This window comes from Buceros rhinoceros, unplaced genomic scaffold (genome assembly GCF_000710305.1).
Source record: "Buceros rhinoceros silvestris isolate BGI_N320 unplaced genomic scaffold, ASM71030v1 scaffold2689, whole genome shotgun sequence".
NCBI lineage: Eukaryota > Metazoa > Chordata > Aves > Bucerotiformes > Bucerotidae > Buceros > Buceros rhinoceros.
The window spans coordinates 5464-30043 of NW_010430728.1; the positions used below are offsets into that span (position 1 = coordinate 5464).

The following is a 24580-nucleotide window of genomic DNA, read 5'->3' on the forward strand; positions in this document are numbered from 1 at the left end:
AAAACATGTGTAAATGGCTAAGCATCACATAACACTATCTTACACCAATTCTGACCATGAATCAAAAGTTTTGTTAAGCCTCCATCATTGTTACCTGAGAAAACTACTAATTTTCTTTTTCTTTTAATCAAATAAATAAATCTAGGATGAAACTATTCTTATGTAATTTATTTTCCTATGGACCCAAATAAAACTGACACCAAAAGTGTTATTTATTAACACTCCTCATGAGTGCGTGAGATACTACACTAATCTGCATGCTGTACAATCCAAATCTCAGCATCAACTAATGGCACCAACACCTCTATGTACAAGGTGAATTATATGCTACACAAAAGTACTTTTTCTTGTTCCCATCTCTTACTAGCAGCCAACAGAGTGACGAGTAACGAGCTCTTCAAGAGCACATCTAGCCTTCTAAGCACAAATGGGAGCTAACAGACCAACACAGGAGACTGAAAACAGTAACGCTCTGTGGCAGGAGAGCAAAGAGGAAGAAAAATGGAATGGCAGCTGACCAGCGATAGCAAATGGAAGGGGTAGGAAGGCAAAAAAGAGCAGATGAATAGGGAAGGAGACAACCGAGATGTGAAAAGAGACAGAAGACAAAATCACCAAGAGTTAGTCTAAAGCAGTGGTTCTTAAATAATGGCTCAGGCAAAGGAAATTACAAAGTCAGCCTGACAGGAAGCGCAAATTACAATGCTGCTGTCAGCATCTTCTTGAGTGGTTTTGCCGAGAGCCAACCATGGCTGGGAATGACTGGCCAATCGCACGGCCAGTGCAAGTGACACGATGTCTTTGTCAGCTGGGTGTCTCATGAACAGAATGAGTGATGCAGCAGACAGCAAGCATACGGGAATGGGAAAATGGAGGAAAGGAGAATCACCTCAAGGAGAATCAAAGGAGAAATCAGCTCTAATCAAAGGAGAATCAGCTCAAATGTAAATAAGATCGACCCTTTATTAACTGGTCCGTACAATAAGATAGCTACCACACAAGTCACAACCTAAAGCGCTATGAAAGCTGGAAAGCATTTTGTTAATCAGAGCCCCAAAGCATTTTCAGGAGTTGAGATGAGCTCCTGTGCAAAGATACACAAATTACATAAAAATGAAATCTACGGTGGACACAAAAGTTTCAACTGTCTTCAAAAATTCCTGGAATTGTAACTGACAAGGAAAGAAAACTCTTTGGGCAATACATGCATTGACAGGAGAACTGTGATGTCCAGGGAAGAGCTCCAAGGTACAACCGAAATGCTTTAGCTTATTTTCATTCATCAAAGACATTAGCCACATAAGATACATGCTGCTCTTATAATCTGAAATATCTTCATCTGTATAATCAGTCCAATCAGAATCCAATGCGCAAAGAGAAAGAAAGTTTCCTTAAGATATCCACCCTAACTGACCTTTACCAAAACACAACTAAATATAGAAGAAACTGCAGGTGTGGACAGACACAATGGCCTCCTCTCCCCTGAGGCTAGTCCAATAAGGCAAGCAAGAATTAAATCATGTTTTACAGTTTTTATCACTGAATTAGCATTAACCTTCCATTAGGCTGATTTATACTGCATCGTTAGCTCAGAGAGAACCTTGGAGGAAGTTAAAGGCCTATTTTTACCAAGAAACACTACCAACAAGACAGAAAATGTTTGTGTAAGCTGAAAACGTACCATGAATGTCTCTTCTGTACTTCTTTCTCTTTGTACTGGAGCAACTGGAAATTCAAGAAGAGATTTTACTGTCTTCCTTTTGGCTTTTTCCATTTGAATATTCGTAAAATAGTTGACAGCAGCAAACTCAATAAGAGCAGAGAACACAAAGGCAAAGCAGACTGCTATGAACCAGTCCATGGCAGTAGCGTAAGATACTTTTGGCAGTGAATGTCTTGCACTGATGCTCAGAGTCGTCATTGTCAACACTGTGGTTATTCCTTCAAAGAAACAAAACAAAAGCACAGCTTGATCTGAGTAAAACAAAGTAAGGTGAGCAGTATCAAAGAATTTTAAATCACTTAGCAGTCTTTTTCTGCTGCCTGTGAATAGTACAATAGATTTAAGTCATGGCAACCATCATATATCTACAAGCAGCTATGTACACAAATAGCTAACCAGTTTTCAAAGGAAGCATGTTAAGCCAAGACTTCAGCAGATCATCTACAGTTCACATGAAGAAAACATGGAAGCCTTAATTTAATTTTTTTCCTATCAATTTCAGTAGAATTACTTACAACAAGTTATTTTCTAAACATTTTAACATATTTTAAGCTGTTAAATAGGGGAGTGCTCCTCAGACTGCAACAAAAATATGATTTTTCCCGTAATGAGTTCAGAATGCCACCTATTAGTGTCCATCTGTTCCTCTGATCCCACTGGTAATCTAGGTGCCATTAAGTCATGGCAAATTATTTTGCTGCTAAGAAAGACTAGAATATTATTTTATAAACTCTGTTAATTAAGAAACCATCACCTTATTTTATAAACCCTTCTGCTACTAGTCAACTGATGACATTTAATTAGAATTTCATCTTCTGAAACAACAAATTCTTAATTAATGTGTAGAAGCATGAACACAGAACACAAAATATGGAATCATAGAATAGTTTTGGTTGGAAAAGATCTTTAAGAACAATAAGTCCAACCATTAACCCAGCACTGCCAAGTCACCACTAAACCATGTCCCTAAGCACCACATCTACACGTCTTTTAAATACCTCCAGGGACGAGGACTCTACCACTTCCCTGTGCGACCTGTTCCAATGCTGAACAACCTTTTCAGTGATGAAATTTTTACCTAATATGCAATCTAAACCTCTCTGGCACATCTCAAGGCCATTTCCTCTCATCATTTGTTACTTGGGAGAAGAGACCAACCTTTCTCATTGCTACAATATCCCTTCAGGTCGTTGCAGAGACAAGGTCTCTCAGCCTCTCCTATCAGCCTCTTTGTCTCCAGACTAAAGAACCACAGTTCCCTCAGCCACTCCTCTTAACACTTCTGCTTTAGACTCTTCAACAACTTCTTTGCCCTTCATTGGACATGTCTTGTAGTGGGGGACCCAAAACTGAACCCAGAATTTGAGATGCAGCCTCACCAGCGCCAAGTACAGAGCGACAATCATTTCCCTACTCCTGCAGGCCACACTGTTTCTGAATAAGCCAGGATGCTGTTGGCCTTCTTGGCCACATGAGCACACTGCTGGCTCATATTCAGATGGCTGTCGACCAACACCCCCAGGTCCCTTTCCACCAGGTAGCTTTACAGTTACTCTCCCCCAAGCCTATAGCATTGCAGAGGCTTGTTGTGACCCAAGTGCAGGACCCAGAACTTGGCCATGTTGAACCTCATAAAACCGGCCTCAGCCCGTCAACCCAGCCTGTCCAGATCCCTCTGAGAACCTTCCCAGCCTCAAGCAGATCAACATTCCCACCCAGCTTGATGTCTCCTGCAATCTTACAGGTGATGCTCTGCATGCTCTCATCCGGACCATTGATGAAGCTGTCAAAGAGAACAGCCCCAGGCCTGAGCCCTGGGGAGCACCACCAAACCAACGCAGCTCTCGCGGTTCTGGTTCCCTTTGTCACTATTTCTGCATCTTACAGCCCGAGAGGCCACGGGCAGCTGATGCTGCTCACAGCTAAACGCCACAGATGCTTGTGAATGGCTGACAGCTGGGTTTAACTCTATTCACCACCACTTTGAGGGCTCACCCATCCAGCCAGTTTTTTACCCAGCATAGCGTACATCCACCCAAGCCATGAGCAGCCAGTTTCTCCAGAAGAATGCTGTCAGAAGTTGTGTCAAAGGCTTTGCTACAGTCCAGATATACAAAATCCACAGCCTTTCTCTCATCCAATAAGTTGTCACTTTGGCATAGAATGAGATCAGGTTAGTCAAGCAGGACTTGCATTTTATAAATTCATGTTGACTGGGCCTGATCACCTGGTTATTCTGTACATGCCATGTGATAGCACTCAATATGATCTGCTTCATAACCTTCTCTGTCACCGAGGTCCAACTGACAGGCCTGTAGTTCCCTGGATCCTCCTTCAAGCCCTTCTTGTAGATGGATGTCACATTTGCTAATCTCCAGTCAGCTGGTACCTCCCCAGTTAGCCAGGATTGCTCATACATGATGGAAAGTAGCTTGGCGAACACTTCCACCAGCTCCTTCAGTACCCTTGGGTAGATCCCATCCAGCCCCATAGACTTGTGTGTGTCTAAGTGGTGTAGCAGGTCACTGACCATTTCCCCTTGGATTATGAGGGCTTCATTCCTGTCTTTATCCTGTCTTCCAGCTCAGGGGCTGGGCATCCAGAGAACAACTGCTCTTACCATTAAAGACTGAGGCAAAGGCAGCATTCAGTACCTCAGCCTTTTCCTCATCATTGGTCACTATGTTTACTCCTGCATCCAGTAGAGGGTGGAGATTCTCCTTAGCCCTCCTTTTGCTCCTAAAGTATTGATAGAAACACTTTTTATTGTCTTTTACAGCAGTGGCCAGATTAAGTTCTTTTTGGGCTTTGGCCCTTCTCATTTTCTCCCTACACAGCCTCACAAAATCCTTGCAGTCTTCCTGAGTGGCCTGAACTTTCTTCCATAGGCCATAGACTTTCTTTTACTTCCCGAGTTCCAGCCAAAGCTCTCTGTTCAGCCACAGTGGCCTTCTTCCCCCATGTCTCGTCTTCTGGCACATGGGGACAGACTGCTCCTGTGCCTTCAAGATTTCTTTCTTGAGCAATATCCAGCCTTCCTGGACATCTTTAGCTTTCAGGACTGCTTCCTGAAGGACTCTGCCAACCAGTCTCCTAAACAGGCCAAAATTGGCCCTTCAGAAATCCAAGGTGGCCGTTCTACTGACCTCCCTCCTTATCTCCTCAAAAACTGAAAACTCTACCATCTCATGATCATTATGGCCAAGATGGCCTCCAACCTTCACATCACCCACAAGTCCTTCTCTGTCTGTGATCAACAGGTCTAGAAGGCAGCCTTCCCTAGTTGGTTCCCTCACCAGCTGTGTCAGGAAATTCTCTTCCACACACTCCAAGAACCTCCTGGCCTGTTTCCCCTCTGCTGTATTGTATTTCCAGCAGAAATCTGGTAAGTTGAAGTCCCTTTCAAGAACAAGGATTAGTGATTGTGGGACTTCTTCCAGCTGTTTATTGAATAATTCAGCTACCTCTTCATCCTGGTTAGGTAGTCTGTAACAGACTCTGACCATGATATCTGCCTTGGTGGCCTTCCCTGATTCTCACCTAGAAACACTCAACCTTATAGTCACTATCATTAAGCTCAAGACAATCAATACACTCCCTAACATACAGGGCCATTCCACCACCTCTGCTTCCTGGCCTATCCCTTCCGAAGAGTCTATAGCCATCCATTGCAGCACTCCAGTAGGGTGAATCATCATCCTACCACGTCTCCATGAGGACAGTTACGCCATAGTTTTCCGGTCACACAATGCCTTCCAGCTCCTGCTGTGTGTTGCCCATGATGTGGGCATTGGTGTCGATGCACTTCAGTTGGACTGTTGATGCCATCACCCTTCTGGGGGCAGAAGGTCTAATTCCTTCCTGACCTTTCCCAGGCACTTTCATGATTTCTAGCCCATGATTTCTAGCCCATCAATATCCCTTTTGTCTTTGCTGTCGCTGGCTCTCTGTCCCCTACCTCCATGGGGATGGAAGACCAAAGGACCTCACTAGCACAAACATTAGTGTGCTGCCGCAAGGCTTATCTCTAGTGAGCCTGGTTTTACCTCTTTCCCCCTTCAAATCAAGTATGACCACTTCATGGTAATACTTCAAATGTAAATATATGCTGTATAAAACATCCCCTCTTCCCTAAATGGTGGTGTTCCATCTGGGTAATCTGACATGAAAAAGCTTCACCTAGACACTACCATACAGAAAACCAGATACGATGAAACTTTCCAACTGAAGAAGAAAAAAAGAGTAATAGCCAGTTCATGAAAGCACAAAGAATATCTCAGAGCAAACTCAGCAGGATAAAAACACAGATGCAAGCTCACAACACCTTCTTCAGGAGGAAGGTGTTGAAAAAGCACACTACTGAGAATGTTTAACTCTGAGAAAATAAAAAAATATGGAAAGTTATTTTTTTCTTGGAAGACACCCATCACTGCCTAGCCCCATCCTTCTTGTCCACTTCATGCAAATAGTTAGTCTGAACTGTCTTTCTAAACACATTTGTTTAATAGATGTAAGAATAGGGTAAAGTGACTTTAATGACCAACCATTTCTGTCCTGGTTTGAGTTAGAACAAAACTGATTCCGTTCAGTGATTTCACTCTCCAGCTCAGGGATTCTACCTTTGTCCACTTCATGCAAATAGTTAGTCTGAACTGTCTTTCTAAACACATTTGTTTAATAGATGTAAGAATAGGGTAAAGTGACTTTAATGACCAACCATTTCTGTCCTGGTTTGAGTTAGAACAAAACTGATTCCGTTCAGTGATTTCACTCTCCAGCTCAGTCTCTTCTAAGTGACTGCACTTTCTGAAGTTAACAGCGTATTTTTTTGCAGACAATGTCTGCTTTGAGAAGTGATAACACTCAGTGTTTACGGTTACTGCCAGGGACTGGTGTGCAGAAAGGCTCCTGCTTGTACTTGTTCCTGTGCAGACCAAGGTCACTGCTAAACCCTGTGTACCACATTGGGGGTGCAGTGAGTTAGAGGCTGCACCTGCAGGGAGGAGTGGACAGGACAGGTGACCCTAAACTGACCAACAAGGTGTTCCATCCCACAGACGTCATATTCAGTATAAAGCAGAGGGATCACAAGGCTTAAGACCTCTTCTTCAAAGGCCAGTGTTCATAGGGGACTGCGTTCTGCCTTTGATCCCAATCCATGTATTCCCAAATCCAGTTTCAGAATCCAACTCCTGAATCTGGTTCCCGCCTGCCACTGAATCCAGTCTGGGACTTCCCCAGTACCTGCCCATAGCATCACTGGTGACGGTGACATAATTGCCATCAGGGGCGTTGGGTTCAGTATTGCTATTGTATATGTTTGTATATATTTCATTTTATTGTTTTTCATTCTCATTAAAGCAGTTTTAGTTTTCTTTCCCAATCCGTAAGTCTCTCTCCCTTATTCCCTTTCTCTTCCCCTTTGGGAAGCGTAAGGAGTTAATAAAGAGCATCTGTCATTTGTCTAGTGGTTGGCCCAGAATTAACTCATGACAATTCCTCAAATACAAGGAGAGGGGAGGCCAGGACAACGTTACAGTTTATCTTTATCAGATTTCCCCCTATTAAATCATTCTTATGGGAGACCTGCAGTTATCACTGCAGCTATCCTTAGATATGTGCCATAGAAAGTTAGAGGGTAGGGAATTCAGTTCTTATAAAAAATATTATATATACACATGAACTGTAATTATCTAGAGCTACATATTTGCAAGCTTCTGATTAGAAATGCACATAAACATAAAAATATATTTCAGTGTTTTAACTGAAAATTAAAATACTGTTTTAAAAATATTGCTAGATTTCCACTAAGAAACACCGATCTCCCACAATTGCCACAGTCAGCTGTCCGAAGCTCTGACTGCAGAAATCAAAACCTGATGTATTGTGTCTTTCCTCTGTTACCTTTGCCAAGTTCCCCCTAATTATGCAGTGTCCAATGGAAAGATCTTTTGGTTAGACTCTTCTGAGAGTTCCTCTAGAAAACTCATACTGCAACAGATATTCTTGCTTCATTCCTATTTCTTGTCTGCAACATTCTTATCTTAAGAAAACGTTTAGAAAACAGAGTCCCTGTTGGAATTTGTCAGAAAACTAAAAAGATACTTTTAGCCACACTTTAAGCCGTTTGCTTTCAAGGGCATATTAGAGAGTTATCTGTTACACAGTGGATGTTTAAACTTTATTATTATTTGTTTTCAATGTCACACCTGGACATAATGACACATATTACACCTATTGCTCTATAGTTTGAACATTTTCAATTATCACATTTTGTCTACTTTTCCAGCTCCTGGCAACACTCCTTTCAGAAAAAGTACCGTTATTCAACATCACAGCAAAGGCATGGGATATACTAGTAATGCTTGAGTTGAGAGCTAGTGGGGTTCTTATTAGGTTTACAGGTTGTTTCTCTTGTAACTAATCATTTTGCTCCTATAACTAATCATTAACCTTGTCTAATTACTAACAGTTTTCTGACTCAACTTACATGTTTGAACAGCCCGTCACACAGAAACATTAATTCCTATTACTCCTGCCAGCATCTATCCATCTATAGAGAAGCTTTTTGTAGAACATTCTCTTCCTGATTAGTTCTGCTTTATACGACAGTACATTATAAAGGCAAGACATTGCTCTATAAAGACTGTTTTTAAAAGTGATTTTATCCTACTTCTTTGTTAGGAATCGTATTTCCATTTAATTTCTTGTGCTTTGTCTTCCATAGAAGCTTTTTTGTTTTTTATTTTCAGAGTTCACTGTAGCATCTCATGTGCTTTGATGATAGCAATTTTAATATCTTGAGAAAGGAGAGAAAATCACTACACATGAAATTACAGTAAGAGGATCTAAGCCTTACTCATAGCAAGCTTCCACTGATAACACAGATATCTCATAATAAGAAACTGGCACATCTCGCACACTCCCCAGCAAATTATTTTAAAAGTATTTCAGAAAGTGTGAGTTCAAGTAATTACACTGGAGGATAAAACTGCTCTGGATGTAGATTCAGGACTTGTCTGTATTACTTAGGGCCAGGTCTTCCCAGTTCGCCTCCCCAAGCAGGCAGAATCCCCAAAGACGTACAACCATTTGCCACAGGCAACCATGCCACCCTTCAGGTTATATGTTCCACGTTTCTTTTCAGATTCCAAGGATTCACATGAGAAGATTCTTTTTTGATAGCAAAAATTCCTCTGAATTTACATTATTCCCTTGTTTCTCAACTACGCAAAAGCAGTGAAAAGGCCTTTCTAGTGAAAGTCATTAAAAGAGAAAGTACAAGAAAAAGTAAAAAAGAAATAATTACCAAACACAGTTCTAGCTGGAACGGATTCCTTATTTATCCAAAATGAAACTTGAGAGAGGATCACGGTCATAATGCAAGGGATATAGGTCTGAATCATAAAATAACCCATTTTCCGTCTGAGGTGGAAGTAAACTGTCATAACAATATATTCACCTAAAGAAAAATTAAAGATATATATTTCTAACTGTGCATAAAATTTGTATTGCAGAATAACTGTTTCAGACTATCAACTAGGATTATTCAAGATGATACTATTCATTCATACCACTTAGCATGTATAGAAAAATATGTTCCTTAGAGACAAGAATGAATCAAAATTTAAAACAAAATCCTGGAAGTAGTAGCTCCTTATGGTGTCATTCAGAAGCTGATATTAAAAATACTATAAATGTACAGCTAATAGTGGGTTACATGTTATAGTATAAGCATGATTTTAAGAATTCTTTTGGCAGCTGTTGAAGAAAACAGTCTCGAGACACAAGCTATCTACCTACCATATCCATACTGTTTCCATAACATTGTGGTACCTACCTGCCAAATAAAACAATAATAACAGTGATGCACATTAAAAGTTTCGGAAGCATCTAAAGTTCTTACTAGGTTTACATGTCAACACCACTATGATAATGAAATAAATGCAAAAATCATGGAAAAGAATTAAAAACACTGTGTTTATCTAAAATTTTATCACTCATATTAAACAAACAAAAAGATTGTGGTTTTACCATAAACTGAAAAAACTGTCTAAATAAAGCACTACAGAATGAGCATTTGGGGGACAGTAAGGAAATTCTATTGTTAATTCATAATAACATGCTGATAAGTAAATTTCTAGTGTATTGTAAAACACTGTTTTATCTTTGAGAAAAATACCCATAGAACTATACATCAAATATATTTGCTTTATCTGCTTCATTTTTACCATCTCACAACACCCAAACTTGCTGATGCTTAGAAAATTATTCCAAATTTTAAAAATACTTTGAGAATATGCTTGTTTATCACCACACTGCTCATCAGTGATACTTCACTCATTACGGATGCCTGTAGTTGCCATTTGCCTTATTTCTTAGAGCACAAATCAGCAGAAGTATCTATTGTGACTAACACATTTGTGCCTATCCTTATCTGACTAGAGGGTTTTTAAGGCTTTAATAACCCATTCTGTATGCTGTACTTCTATCCCAAGCTGTTTGCACCACCAAACAAAGGAAGTGTTTTGCACATAATGTGGATACAGTGCTGAGAAATTACTTCCTCACCCAGGCATCCTCTTGACTCTCAAACTGCATTTTAAGCAGTGATTAAATGCTCATTTTGTCCCTCAGAGTAATGATCTCATTCTAGCTTTCTGAAAGACTGCCACAATCTACTGCAATGAATCTGCAAATGTAAATCTGAAGGACAGAAACCTAATTCAGATTTATGCTCTCAACCCTTAATATATACCCTATGACATTTAGTAGAATACCTTACAGGAAGGAAAGTAAAAAGCCTTGGGCAATGTGACAGGGTTAATTTTACCTGAAGTTGATTTTTACTGACAAGACTCCTACCTGTAATAGATTTAATGGTTTCAGAGGACACCGTATGCCCAAGCAGGTCATACTGAACTAAACTGGAAGACTCCTCAGGAACTTCCACTGACTTCTCGGGTCCTTTTGTCCAGGTATAAATCATTTCACTCTTTGGGTAAGCATCTACAACACAGCATCAGTATGCATAAACAGGAAACTTCTCACACCTTACTAAAAGCCCAATTCAAACCTACTGAAACCAAATGGCAAGACTCACACTAACAACTTTAGAAGACACCCTTCACATTAAGTTACCCCCAAAAGCCACCCTCAGATTAAAAATAAATAGCAGCTAATGTCATATGTCAAGTGTCACACACAAATTCACTTCACATTTGAATGTGAAGTCTAAACATGAGTTCTTTCTTTCTGGATCAGCCCTTATTGGGCATCTAAAGTTTATCTTTAAATTATGTCAGAAATTTCTAAAATTTTATCTTTAAAATATACTAATATATTTTTTAAAAAGCATGTGTAACAAGGATACATTTTGGAGACTGGGTGCACATTTCTTTACAGAAAACAATGATTATACGAAAAACTATACTATACTGAAAGCTACAATATTTTAAACCTATGTTTAAAATATTTGCCAGAAACCAGAGGTCAGTAAAAAATTCACAATAGCCCAAAAATAAGCACACCCAAAGAAACATTTTACATTAATACAAAAGATGTAACTTAGGGCTAAGCATTCAATCCCTACACAGCCCAAACTCCTGTTAAAATTAAATTAAATCAGTCTTGTGTTTGAAATGGCTACATCTTATTTCAAGTTTCATTGAGAAAAAGATCAGATTAGTATCAAGCACACCTTCTGCTGGCTAGTGATTCTGCCTGAAGATATAAGCCTTTGGAGAAGCCCCCACTGTTGAAGATCAGATGCAGCTGATATCAAAGCCAAAGCTGGCAGGACCTGGTCTCCAGTCTCACCATAACAGGGATGAAAAACCTTATCAGAGCAGAGTCTTCAATATCCCTTTTTTGGCTGACTATGCAGCTATACAAACTAAATGTATGGAAAGACTATGGGGAGCTTCCAGCCATTCCTAACTTCAGAGCTCTGGGGTCAAGGAAAACAGATTAAAGTCCAGCCACTGACTACATCGGAGTATAAAGCAGAGAAGTCAGTGACCAAGGAGGGGTAGAAGAGTGACAAGATAGCTAATGGACTTCTCCAGGAAGTCTCAGAGGTCTCTACTGTGGATTCAAATCAGGGAATCATAACTACCTCCCTCAGTTGTTATGCAGCATGTCCCAAAATGTTCCTTCTAGCCAAAGCTTGGAGATTATCCAAAATTCAATGTCTAACTTCAGGCAGAAAAGGCAAGACACCTGCACTAAGAATCCTCTCACCAGTCTATAAATTATTCATCTAGTCTGAACTTGCCATGCAGATTCCTGTTATAAGTCAGGAAATAGACAAATACAACTAAAGATCAAATATCTGCACATAACCTACACATCTACCTCAGGCTATCAACGTGCCTCCACTAACTGTAGAGAAAGTCAAATATCCTGCTTCCCTAGGTGCCTTCTACCTGGCTGTTGTAAGTTGAGATGGATCCCACCCTCTTTGTCTTCTCCAGAGAATCTCTCACTTCACTGAGTACCCAATTCTGCCCTAAGAACCAAGAAAAACTATGTATTTCAAGCAACTCTGTAGCCAGAATAGTAGGCTTTAACATAATAGATGAATCACTGCCTGCTTTTCAATTCTCTGCCTGTGTTTACTATTTGAGGCCCTAAATAAAATTCCCAAGGAAATTAACAGGAGTTTTGTCTGCATAAGGATTGTGTATCAAGACTAATATTCAGAAAGTTTAGTAATTGCTCAAAATCTACTTCTACTATTTAAATTCTGTAGTTACAAAAAATTTCATAATTGTAACTTACAACTCCCAAATTTGAGAGGACAAGCATGACCATCCATGGGAAAATCCACTAATCTCATGGGACACTCTGCACTTATTGTAAGCCTATAACGGAACAAATTAAATAGTCTCTGGTTGCCATTTTGTCTAGGCAATGTAACTTTTGTATACAGTAATTGTAAGAAGCCAAACAAACTTGTTAGATACCTCATTGTGTACAGGATGGTACCATTTCTCATTATTCTGAAGAGTTTATTTGGGGCTGTCATATTATGCGCAACAGACTTTTTCCCATTCCTGAAGAAAGTGTCAGGAGTCCACACCTTCGAAACCATCAAGTTGTTAAGTCTTAAAATTTCAATAGGACCATCATATTTTAATCTTTTGTCTACCCATGTCTGACGGAAGAAGACATCCATTGTATATTCCTGTATTAAAATGCAGAAAAACAAAGATCACATTTGCATGTACGTTTCCTGTAAAAAAAACCAGAAACCCTCAGGTGCAAAGAAATCGGTATTAAAGAAAATGCTAAGTTCACTACACAAACATTTTTCCACCAATTAAACTGTGTTGTGTACTTCTCAATAGCTTCATCTCTCACATTAGTCATATCAATAAATTGCTATGCATATTTAATTATTCAGTAATAATTCATCTAATTAGGAAGCAGGCAACTGAATTTGTAGTTAAGCATAAAACTGAAAGAAAATTATGTTGGATAGTAAGTGTCAACAGATTTTTAAAGAAAAGATATCTATGGATTTTATGCTGCTGGCTAAATTAAAATTCCAAGACAAATTATTACCTGCACTTTAAAGATAAGAAAGAAAATTTAATTTCAATTCATGGAAAGCAAGTTTTTAACTAAGGAAAGCTAAATATTTCCTTTGCCATGCCCACAAAACATGGATAATAAATTATATATAGACTTGCATATATACACATTTGTTTTTAACTACACATCTATCTCATTCACTTTCTCAGCAAAATCATTCAGATGCTCCAAAGAAAACATGCAAACAACAACTACAGGACTGCGGACACAGGCACATCATGAAAAATCGTATGAGAATGAATGGACAAAGGAATGCATTTCTCATCTCAGGAAGCTAAAGCATTTCACACACAAAAAAAGAGTTGCGTAGCATTGAAAAATGTAACACAGAAAGCTTTAAGTCCTTTGTAAATTAGAGCTGTGGTTTTGTTGTTAAGCCTAACAATGTTTTCTGACTCTCAAATTCTTCTGCATAATGTTACCATTGAAATTACCTGTGCGGCAGCATCTATCCATGTTGGCAAGGAGGCATGTCTACTAGTGCAATACATCTTAGAATAGCACCTGTCTTCTTTTTCATGGCTGCATCCTCCACTGTGGTTTATAGTTAATCTACAAAAAGTAGATTAACTCCTTTCTACTGTCATTTCTTGCTGGTGACTTCATAGCTCATAAGAGGCAGTTTCTGTTATTAGCTTCTACGTGACAGATTTTGAAACACAAAGTTTCAACCGTTTTCATTTCACTGGATACCAAAACAGCCCAGCTCAAAAAAGCATTCTGATCATCCCCTGTACTGAGACTACATCATACCTTGCTGTTTCAGCAAGTTTTACGAGTGCAGCCACATTCGGATTACAATAGATCACTAATGGATACATTAACTAAAAATTATTCCAAAAACAATTCCCAATCCCCGAATAGCCTCCTAACTAATCCCTATTGAGGAAAGGAGAAACATCTGCTGCAAAATCTCCTTTTGCCTGTTCCTTACCTACCTTCAGTCCATGTTTTCAATCCCACCCGCCCCAACAACTCTAATATTCTCATGCAGCACCATGCCAAATGCTTCAATGAAAGCTGAGAGATGCCACGCAGTCCTCATTTTAGATTTGAGGCACACACTACTAGATTCCCTTGGGACTAGATTCTTGTACCCCTTGTCATACCGAACAGCGTCAAACTGAACACGTCAACCATCAATCTGGCAAGATGAATTTCAACATAAGACTTCCGTCACAGATTTAGCTCTTGAAAAAAAATACCTTGCTATCACATACCTTTCTACAAGATAGAACCAAATCAGGTGCACCACAAAGTGCATGACTGTATGGGAAGAAAGTAACTGCCCTCAAACGGCCTTTCCCATGAAAAGTTCAGTTCAGCACATAGGGCTCTGTTACTTCCATGGGATTTCTTCGATATTTTATAAAAAGAGAAACTGTTGTATCATTTAAGAGTATGCCACTGGAATATAAAGAGGCTGATGAGAGTTCTGCTGGATTTGACCTCAGATGAATGCAGATGCCATTCAGGCACAAATAACAGTATGTGCTAATGTAGTGTTTCTCTTCTGTGACTATTTCATGTATGTCACTTTGACATTCAATTTCTGCAGACACTTATGAAAACACTTATCAGCCAAACACTTGCTGAAAGCGATGCTAAAGGGGCACAAAGATCGGCAAGAGGCATTCATCTGAAATTAAAACATCAACAATTATTGTGAAATAATGGCATTATTATTCAACTGAGAATAACACAAGTTTCAGAAAGGAAAAGCAATTTCAAAGATATTATACATTTTCCCCACAGGAGACTGACTCTGATACTCCCTGCAAGGCCTGATTCTGCCTCTACACCATGAAAGTCTGTTTTAAACCCTACGAAGCGAATTTCTTAAGCCAGCCAAAAAACAGTAAAAGTGTGACCAGAATCAGGCCTGATGTATCTAATTATAACCTGTAAATTAAGCTGTTACTAATCTTGCCTACTTTGCATGATTGACAGAACAGTACAGATGAAACATCCACTCCTCACTGAAGTTAATGGTTTCTCAGAACCAAGAAATGGAATTTTAATCCCAGAAATACCTACCATTTCTACATCAGAAACAGGTCCAAAACTGGTGACATATATATCTGTTTTGACTTCAGTAACAGGACCTATTGTATGAAAAGGAAGTGAGCAAGAAAATTTTAATTTTGTAGGTCAACAATTCCCATAAATGATCCTGGTGTGTGAACAGTTACCACTTTGAGGGTTCTGTGGATGAGCAAAAGCAAAATGCAAACACAGGTCATTTCAGATAAGTCTCTAAGAATAAGCACTGTTCAATTACCTTTACCACATCAGTAAAACAAAAGCAGCATTTTCATGCAAAGCTCCATTCAGAAAACCAAAGTTGACTCAAGAAAACAGATGCCAAAAAAATCAAATGGCTCACTAAAAACACCACGCTAATTAACCAGCAGCTCTGAATTCAGGAAATCCACGTTCTACAAGGCATTTATTTCTAATATTTGGTCCCACCGGTAATAACTGGACTACAGATATTAGCATGCTGTACACTGGGCAGTTTAGTACTGCAGGATTAAGAACTGTATCCTTATCCTGTGATGTAATTATGTGATTTAATACTAGCAATCAAAAGTTGGATACCTAAGCATTTTTGAAGCTCTGGACCTAGGTCCACATGCTACTACAAAGCCTGTCGTGAAAGAACTAGTGAAACTTAGGCCATTGTTAGAAAAATTGCACTGAGCAGAGGTCTCACACTCTCACATCTGGGTATGGCATAGCAACTATCAGAGAAAGCAGTGTCAGTTTAAAGGACAAAACACCTTGAAATTTCAGATGGGCATTCACTCTACAGTTTCTCATAAACCAAAGAACACATGCACTAACTAGTTTCACTGGAAGTTAGGTCTTTTCCCAATGTAAAAGGCTAGAAAGCTGCTAATCATTACCAGTTATTATGATGATTCTGAGATCAAAGCATTAGCTAATGGGTTAATTTAGGTAACTAACTCACATTATAATTTTTAAATTAAATAAACAAACAAACTACCGATGGTCTTACCAAACAGTAGCTGTATGAAAAAAAATGTGTGATCTACAAATTCACAACCACAGTTTCTAAACCTTTACAACTCAAATTTCTAAAGAGAATAAGTGGTTCAAGTCTGTTAATTCAGGCTTTAACATAGTATTTACAATCTAAAAATGAGAGGAGGAAAGACAAGACAGTTAGTAGCAGAATATGTCCATCTTGGAAAGAAAAAATAAATTAAAAAAAAATCATCACTGTTCACAGATGTCACCTTGAAACAAATATTAAAGTAAGAAAAAGAAATAAGCCACTGGAAAACAGGGAACCTATACTTCTTGCACCTACAAGTGTCAAATTGCCAACAAAAAGTAAAACAAAACCATGTAAAATAATTTCACTAAAGTTTACAAGTTATGTAGAAAAAAAAAGCCAAGAATTTTTCAGCTAAATGTAAAAAAAAAAGTCTTTGCTGGAAATTAACTTTTTCACAGAAGGATATTCTTTCAAGATAAAATCTAAAGAAAAATCATCCAAATTTGGAATTTCAGCAGTCCCTGGAAAGCTGTACAGATTGGCACGTCTGTCCTGAAGAGGTTTTAAGAAACTCCCAAGTTCCAGATAACACATACCATGATGTTTGTTTTGCATTGGGTTGCTCTCTAAGGACATCAGATGGAAGATGCTCTCCTTTGTACAAAGTGTTTATTAAGTCAGGGGAATCCATGAGTGGTTAGGCCACTCATTTTAATGACAGTGTAGTCCAATGAATGACATTTCCTGAACATAACTATTTCTGGAAAGCAGAAGAGCTCCAAGAGAATGGAAAAACTCGTACTAGAGCTGTCAAGATACTGGAAATGAAGATATTCATCCACAGCGTTAGAAAATAGGGGAGAAAAGCCCAGTCATACTTGTACATAAAAATAGAAGAGATCAGATCATATCTGACCTCCGATAATCACAAGACTGTAATTCATCTAGGGTTGATCTGAACATAGAAATATTTATTTCACCTGAACTTTAAATGTTTCTGTAATCAAAGTTCTAAAGAAATGAAAATGTCATTTTTCTACATAGCACTAAGAAGAAAATGCAAGAATTAGTCTCTGTTACTCAGTAATAAGAGAATACTGAATATTGCACTCAGTTCCTGAATCCCTTTCAGAAGCACTTGATTTGTTAGTTCTAAGAATCTAAATAGGAATATTCCTCAAAAAAAAAAAACAAACCCAAAACAAAACCAAAACCACTCAACCCTCCCCCACCCCCAAATGTCTAACCGCTTTTCCCTGGTAATATCTTATTTTCTTTATCTCACAGAACACTGTAATTTTATAATCACATCAAATTGAGCAAAGGGACAGATTTTTCCCCACAGGCACGAGCTGCTTCCCCTTAGGCAGTAATTTCTTTTGTTTTATTAAATGCTTACAAGCTTCATAGGCAATAAGTGTTCAGAGGCTTCTTCAAGAGTTTGGTTTTGGGTTTTCTGGTTGGTTTTTTGGTTTGGTTTGGTTTTTTTTAGATTCTTAGAAAGAAGTAAAGATCTAAGACTAAGAAGCTAATCTCCAAATCAGCAATCCTACGACTTAATGCTATTAGAAATCCTATAGAAGCAGCACAGGACTAAAATTATGCTTGAGTTCATTCTTTAGTAACTGCTATTCTGCTCCCAAACCTTTATTTGTTAGTAGGACCCATAAGAAATAAGGGAGCAGAAACTCTCAGACAACAATGAAGCCACAAAATAAGGTTGAAATTAAAGTTTACTTTTGGTTGCCTGTCCAACACGATGGCAGTACGGTGACAAACAAATGTTAAAAATCCCATTCTAGGCCACTAGAAAATGGAAGATGAAAGAGGACCTAGAAATATTTCAAACATCTAACAGTTATCTAGCTAGCACTGATGTGCAAATCCTTGCTTTGCATCCAAAACCTCAGTCAAATAGTAAGATGTTTGGTGGGAGTGAAGACAGCAACAAGGGACAGGGAAGCTCATCATCTCCCTAAAGCTTTTTCTCCAATTGCAGCCCTGTTGTACTCTATGTCTTCCACTTAACAGTGTCAGTTCACAACTGTAAAGGCCAAATCTTGGATTTTCTAACACATCCCAGTACTTATGCCAACCCAGGGGTATCTATGGTGACACCAAAACCTAGCCCTTATTCTCCTTCTTCTAGAAGAAAACAACTCCAGTCGGTAACAATAGCGTGGGAGCAAATAGTGAGTCATGCTTCTTTCTTTTTTTTAAAACTATTATTAATCGTGGGAATTCCTGTCAACGAGGAGGTGATCTGTAGTCACCTAACCTACTTTTACTGGTGATTTACACAGCCCTCTGAAATGAACATGTTGCACCACTTAATCAACTCAGGCTCTGCAAGCAGAAGATCCTATTAAGAGTCCTTAGCACTCTGTTACCGGCAATAAAATACATCAAGTTTAAGAAGGCCAATTAACTTTAAATATGACCATTTGGTCTTATCCCTCAATGGATGTTCAGAAAGCATCTATCCACCATAAATCTTTGGGAATGATGAAGAGCTATTTATAACATACTGGTGTGTATTTTTATGTCAATGAAATAGGAGGAGAGTCCTACACGCTGCAGTGGGAACAGTTAAGTCTGAATCACTGCTTGAAAGATAATATACTTTAAAGAAGCTCAGGCAGGATTAAAAGCAACCCCTGCAAAAAGCCAGAATAGTTCAGTGTTAGATAGAGACGCTACATGTGGGCTGAAGAAGCAATGCCATGTCCTAACCCTGTGAAGAGGAACATGAGAGAGTTCTCCCATGCACTTCATGCCAACATACAAACCGCAGCACAGCTCCCAGTGAAAGACTTTGGGTTCTATTATCCCTGCGTCTCCATAGGCAACTGTCACTGCAGAGATCTCCACTGTATGTAAACAGTCAAATCCCGCACAGGCTTTCTGAAGACTGCAAATTTTGCCATCAAGAGTCATACAACCAATCAGAAACATTAGCAAACAAATCTGTACAAATGTTTCAACATACAAAGTACAATTTAAATGCCAAGTGCAGTTATTGCTGCTATTATAAGATCAGTCCCAGGATACATAAACTACATGTAATTATACTACATCAGTTTCTACAGCTATGTCTAAAAAAAAAAACCCACCACACAAAAGTAGTTGCTAGAAATTTATATTTTTAAAAATATAACTACATGTGAAAGATTTGGCGCTTTCTCTTTCCAAAGTCTTGCTGTCTGAATAGGGTTGGTATCTCTTAAGAGAAGAGAAAAAAAAAAAAGAAAAAAAAACATCATATGAAGCATGTTCTCTTGTTTCATTCTATCAGAAAGAACAGCCAAGGACACCTGCTATATGTAAGACTTCTGACAGAAAGCCAGAACAACTAGGTAGGGTATTTTTAAAAAATGAATGTGGAATTCAAACATGTGGGCTACATTCTCTACCAGAAGACAAATACAACAAGCAAGGCAGCACACAATCTCTGGATATGTTCATCCAAATACCGTGTCTGATCCCTGAAAAGGGAAAAGCATACCTCCAGAAAAGAGGAGATTACTGTTTCTTTGCCTGTTTACCATCAAATAGTCTCTGCTGAGACAGCCAACAAGCGTGATACTGGTGCCAGTTTTCAAGATGTGGACACCTGTCCACTAAGAACTGGACTAAGAATATCAGCTAATTTTATACAGGTCACTTAACAACAGACAGATGGTAATGACTTCAAGCACTACTAACCTGGGCCAAATTCAAATCAGTCAACTACAGGTATCTAACACCATATCCTGTTAAGCCTTTGAGTCATCTACTCTCGCTAGCTCAGGAAGACTGGACAACTGCCTGAAAAAGAATGATCACCTTCACTTTACAATGCTCACTTCAAGTCTGTTTGTAATCTAATAAATAAAAATATTATGCTGAGAATGAAACCTTGAGTTCCTAATAAGAGCAGATAATAACACAGATTTCTTTTCTCTAAAACCAGGAAATTGCCTTTACTCTTCAAATCTATTCTGTTTATTTTTTGACTAAAGTCATTCCTCCTTCACTGACAGGAAATGAAACTCTTCAGAAATGCTGTTCATCAGCAGAACATGACACAGCCTAGAAGGGACAGAGAAGCCTTTCCTACCCTTCTTAGGGGAGCAAGAGCCAGCATATTTAATACTACCAAGTACTCAGCTGCACTTTCACAGGTACAAGATCGAAAGACAGAATATGAAAAGAGGGAGAAAAGGAAAAAGAAAATGCATGAACACAATCCTGTTCCTTCTACTACTCATGAGCCAGTGTATGTGGCAACTTTCAAAGAGAACGCCACAGAGCTATCACCATTTCGCTAGCTGATAGTGAGGCTTGCAGCTCATGCCAGACTCAACCTCACACATACAAACAATAGCCAAGAGAAGAAAGAGCCCCAGCTTTCACCAGCTGATGGGCAACCACACCACAATGAGCCAGTGACATGCTGCGGCCCAACTGTCAGCTTGCTTAGAGCTAATGTCACCGGGTTTAGCAGTCAACCTACGAGCCTTGGGCAGGACACAAATCACACCCCACCTTCTTTCATTGGTCTGGCCATACAATTGGCCATTAAAAGCAAGACACAGAGATGAGATTTCACTAAAAAAACACAAATCATTAAAATTAGCAAGTTGGCAACTGACAGTGATGCTGCACTCAGCAGCTTCAGTCCCTCCACTCCTTCTTACTTGCCTAAGTGCAGACTTAAGTGTGATGAGTTACTCTATCAAAGACACGTTACATTTTTTGAAAGTTACAGTCCAATAGAGGTTTGAAACAGATCTCACAGGCCCTTACTTATGTCAAGAGTTGCTCAGGTAAAGTCTGAAACCATGTAAGTGTTTAAAACAGCAAATCAGACCCAGGCCTTTTACTTCAGGCAAGTAACAGTCCTTCTAAAAAGCCTCTGGACTTCTACTGTCACTTTGAAACTAATCACCCGTAGAAAGGTTAAAAAGGGATTTTCAGGGGAAATCCAGCTTTTGCAACTTTCTGCAGTTTCCTTTGTCATGCACAAAATTTTTTAAAAGCCAATGAAACTGGAGTCAAGTTATAACTAGAAATGCTTTTGCTTCAAAGTTTTACAGCACTGTGGTAACACTCTTGAAGTTGTCTGGGAGCTAATGCTTTTAATTAATCACACTACAAGTGGCTTCTGTAAACACCCTGCTCTTACAGAGTGGAAGGAAACCAACATGTACTATGAATTGCAGTCTGAAATTTAGGATAATGATATAATGGAGCATACAGTGTAAGGAATGGAATTGACTTCATTTCCACCACACTAATTTCAAACATCACAGAGTATTACTTTATTCATTAGTCCCTAAATACCTTCTCTCTACTGAAATACAAAACTCTGATGCATTTAAAGTCTTGCTGACAGCACTTTGGGTTTGTTTTTTCTTCATTTCCTTTCCTACATAAAACTACCCATTTTGCTTCGTTTCATTAGATTAATAGATGAAATCTCCTTGCTTCCCTCTTGCTTCTTCAGATTCCCTTCCCTCCAAACTTAATAGGAACTTTCACTTTAAAGGTTTTTAATAACTTTTTTCATAAACTCTTCTGCTTTTGTTTATTAAACTACCAAATCTCACAGTGCTTAGTAAGTGACAGCAATGTTTTAGGTTTTTAAAATCCATTTAATAAAGTGAGTTAGTAATGCAAGGTGTCAACCCAATGACATGCGGAACGCTGTTCTTCTATTAACCTTCAGCATACGCCATGCTACTGCACAAGAAGTACTAAGACAAGCTTCCATATAGTCTACTGATGTTCACAACTCTTGTGAGAGACCATTTCCACATTTGTAATCATGCTCAGGAAATTTATCTTCTCCTACATAACTATCAAAAATTGTGCTACTTAATGATAGTGTGGAGAATTTGGATCCAGTTTTGGGAAATCTCTAATTTCAAAAGTTTTCTACTTTGCTCTGCATGTGAAAAATCTTCATGAATTGTTATTCGTGGCAACTCTGGAAGACGCCAGCAAAATTCAGAATTTGGCTATCACCCCAAGTTGGATTTTAAACATAATTCACACCAGAATTAGAAATGTTTTCGTTAATTTGAAGTTTAAAATCAGCCCTAGTCAGACCTCTGTGTGGTTTTTTTTGTTCTTAAAATAAAACCTTCGTTTCATTTCAAGCCACGTGAAAACTAGATGGTGAATCAGCTTCAAAAATAAAACAAAAATAAATATTCTGCTGTTCATGAGAAACTGATGTAGTTTTAAGATTACGAAAACATACTAAACTTTCCATCTCTAAATATTCCCAACCTCTCTGCTATTTTGTTTGCTATGCTACAAACTAGTGATGACCCACTTTTAAGATGTAAGTCCCATTTGTCATAAAGATTTATCAGGAAATAAACCCCCTGAAACATAGGAAAAGCTTGAGTTGAATAGTGTATATTTTAATAACTAATCCACAGCTACTACTTTGAGTTATGTCAAAAAGTGAGATCTGAACAACTGCAGAAATTTCTGTCTTTAGTTGCTTGTGGTCTTTGTTTTTTCCTAAAGTAGTTCTTATCTATTAGGTGAAGATAACTTTTGCTGTAAGGAGATAGTGAGGCAGGCATCATCTTCAAAAATAAAGCATATTTCACCCTTTGTTTTACTTAAAAGTTCAAAACCCAAAGATGAGTGGTTTAGATGTTATAAGGAAGGAAGAGGCAAGAAGCAACATAATAGCAATTTTGTGAAATATTCAGCCATAAGTGTTTTCTCTGGGCTGAAATCTGAGCGCTTTTTCTTCCGTCTATCATTTACTTTAATATTGCTGTTACGAAAGTTCCAGGAGATAAAATGAACTTTTTCTCCTTGATAGCATCTTGCTGAAACTCTGCAACACTTATCGGGGAAAAAGATCTACTCTTGCAAAATATCCTGCAAAGGGCAACTTTATTAAAATAAAAGTCAACATAAACTGTATGTCATATTACATATTTAGTGGTAGTTTAATTTTGGAAATCTGATAATGCTCATAAAGCATCTTTGCTAGATGACTAATTAGTTGGCATTCAACCTAAAAGGATGCCAAACATAGCACATCTCTTGTACGCGTGCAGAAGTGTCTGTAACCTCTCTGCAGACACTAAATTGCAAAAGGCTACCGTTTCCCAATGATTCCTCTGGGAGCTAATAAATTTAGCTTCTTTCTCACTTAATGCATAAGCTAACTTACAGAAGGCCTCGTTTATTCCATACACTCAAAATAATAAAGGAGTGATCAATTATGCCAGATGTTGTCATTTAACAACTGCGATCATGCATGTGAGGACTCTACATGCCATGAGGGGAACGTGTTGGCATACATGTCAGTGTAGATGGATCACGTGTATGAAGAAGGTACTTTTCAGAGGAGGAAGAAAGTATTTCGCAACATAAACCTACGCAAGGATCTCATTCAATCCTGTATAGGAAGCAGCCTATAAAAGGCTCATTATAGCTGTGTGCCTCATAAGAAGGGCTGTAGCACTTCTTTTTAAATCTTTCTCTTACTTTCGAATCTGTATTTTTTTAATATCTTCATTTCAGATTACAAAATAAGCTTTTATTTCATCTGGATCCTAATGATTTTTGTCTCCAAGTCCCTACTCAGTAACAGCAAAAACAATAAAGACCAGCCAGTCTGGCTGCTTCTTCAGCAGCACAAAAACGCATCTTAACAGCCAGGGGCACAAAAGGGGCACAAAACCCCACATGCAGAACACAGGTGAAGGAAAATTCGAGACTCCACTTCTAATTTCTATACAGCAATTAAGTCTACTATTTCTAAATCAAAGCTGGAATTTGAGCAACTGTGGTAAAGAACTTGCGTGCTCCGGTACCCGAGCTCCGGTTTTCCCTGACTAGTGCAATAGAACCCATCAAAGACCTGACCTCTTAGGCTGCTAAAAGTACACTTGTTTCTGTTAGGATGGGATCCGTGGCATTTAGGGGTCAAAAGCTGCCGAGAACCAGAAGAATCTGGATGTTAGACAAGTCTCTCCATCCTCATCAAACCAACACATACCGGCTTCAGGGCTTTTTTTTCCCCGGAGCAACAGCATGTGCCCGAGCTCGAGGTGTGGGCAGAGCAGCGAAGCGGGGGCTGAGCCCGGGACCGCCCCAGCGGGGCCCCCACGGCCGGGGTTGCTCTGGTCCTCCGGAGCTTTCGGGGCCAGGCGCTGTTTCGCTGCCGCCCTTTCCTCCTCGGAGGACTCGGACCCCGGAGCGGGGAGGGAGGACAT

The 24580-nt window shown here is 38.9% G+C and overlaps 1 protein-coding gene across 1 annotated transcript in view; it reads right to left on the minus strand.

Moving 5' to 3' along the window:
• Positions 1–1681: 1681 nt before the first annotated feature.
• The window catches only part of LOC104499592 (gamma-aminobutyric acid receptor subunit alpha-4), a gene marked incomplete at both ends in the record, with an annotated part of 23257 nt that continues 358 nt past the window's right edge, over positions 1682–24580 (minus strand). Inside the window, 6 exons of the mRNA XM_010143117.1 lie at positions 1682–1941; positions 9033–9185; positions 10589–10732; positions 12506–12588; positions 12691–12911; positions 15359–15426. Coding sequence (XP_010141419.1) covers positions 1682–1941; positions 9033–9185; positions 10589–10732; positions 12506–12588; positions 12691–12911; positions 15359–15426 — 929 coding nt within the window. The remainder of the gene's footprint in view (positions 1942–9032; positions 9186–10588; positions 10733–12505; positions 12589–12690; positions 12912–15358; positions 15427–24580) is intronic.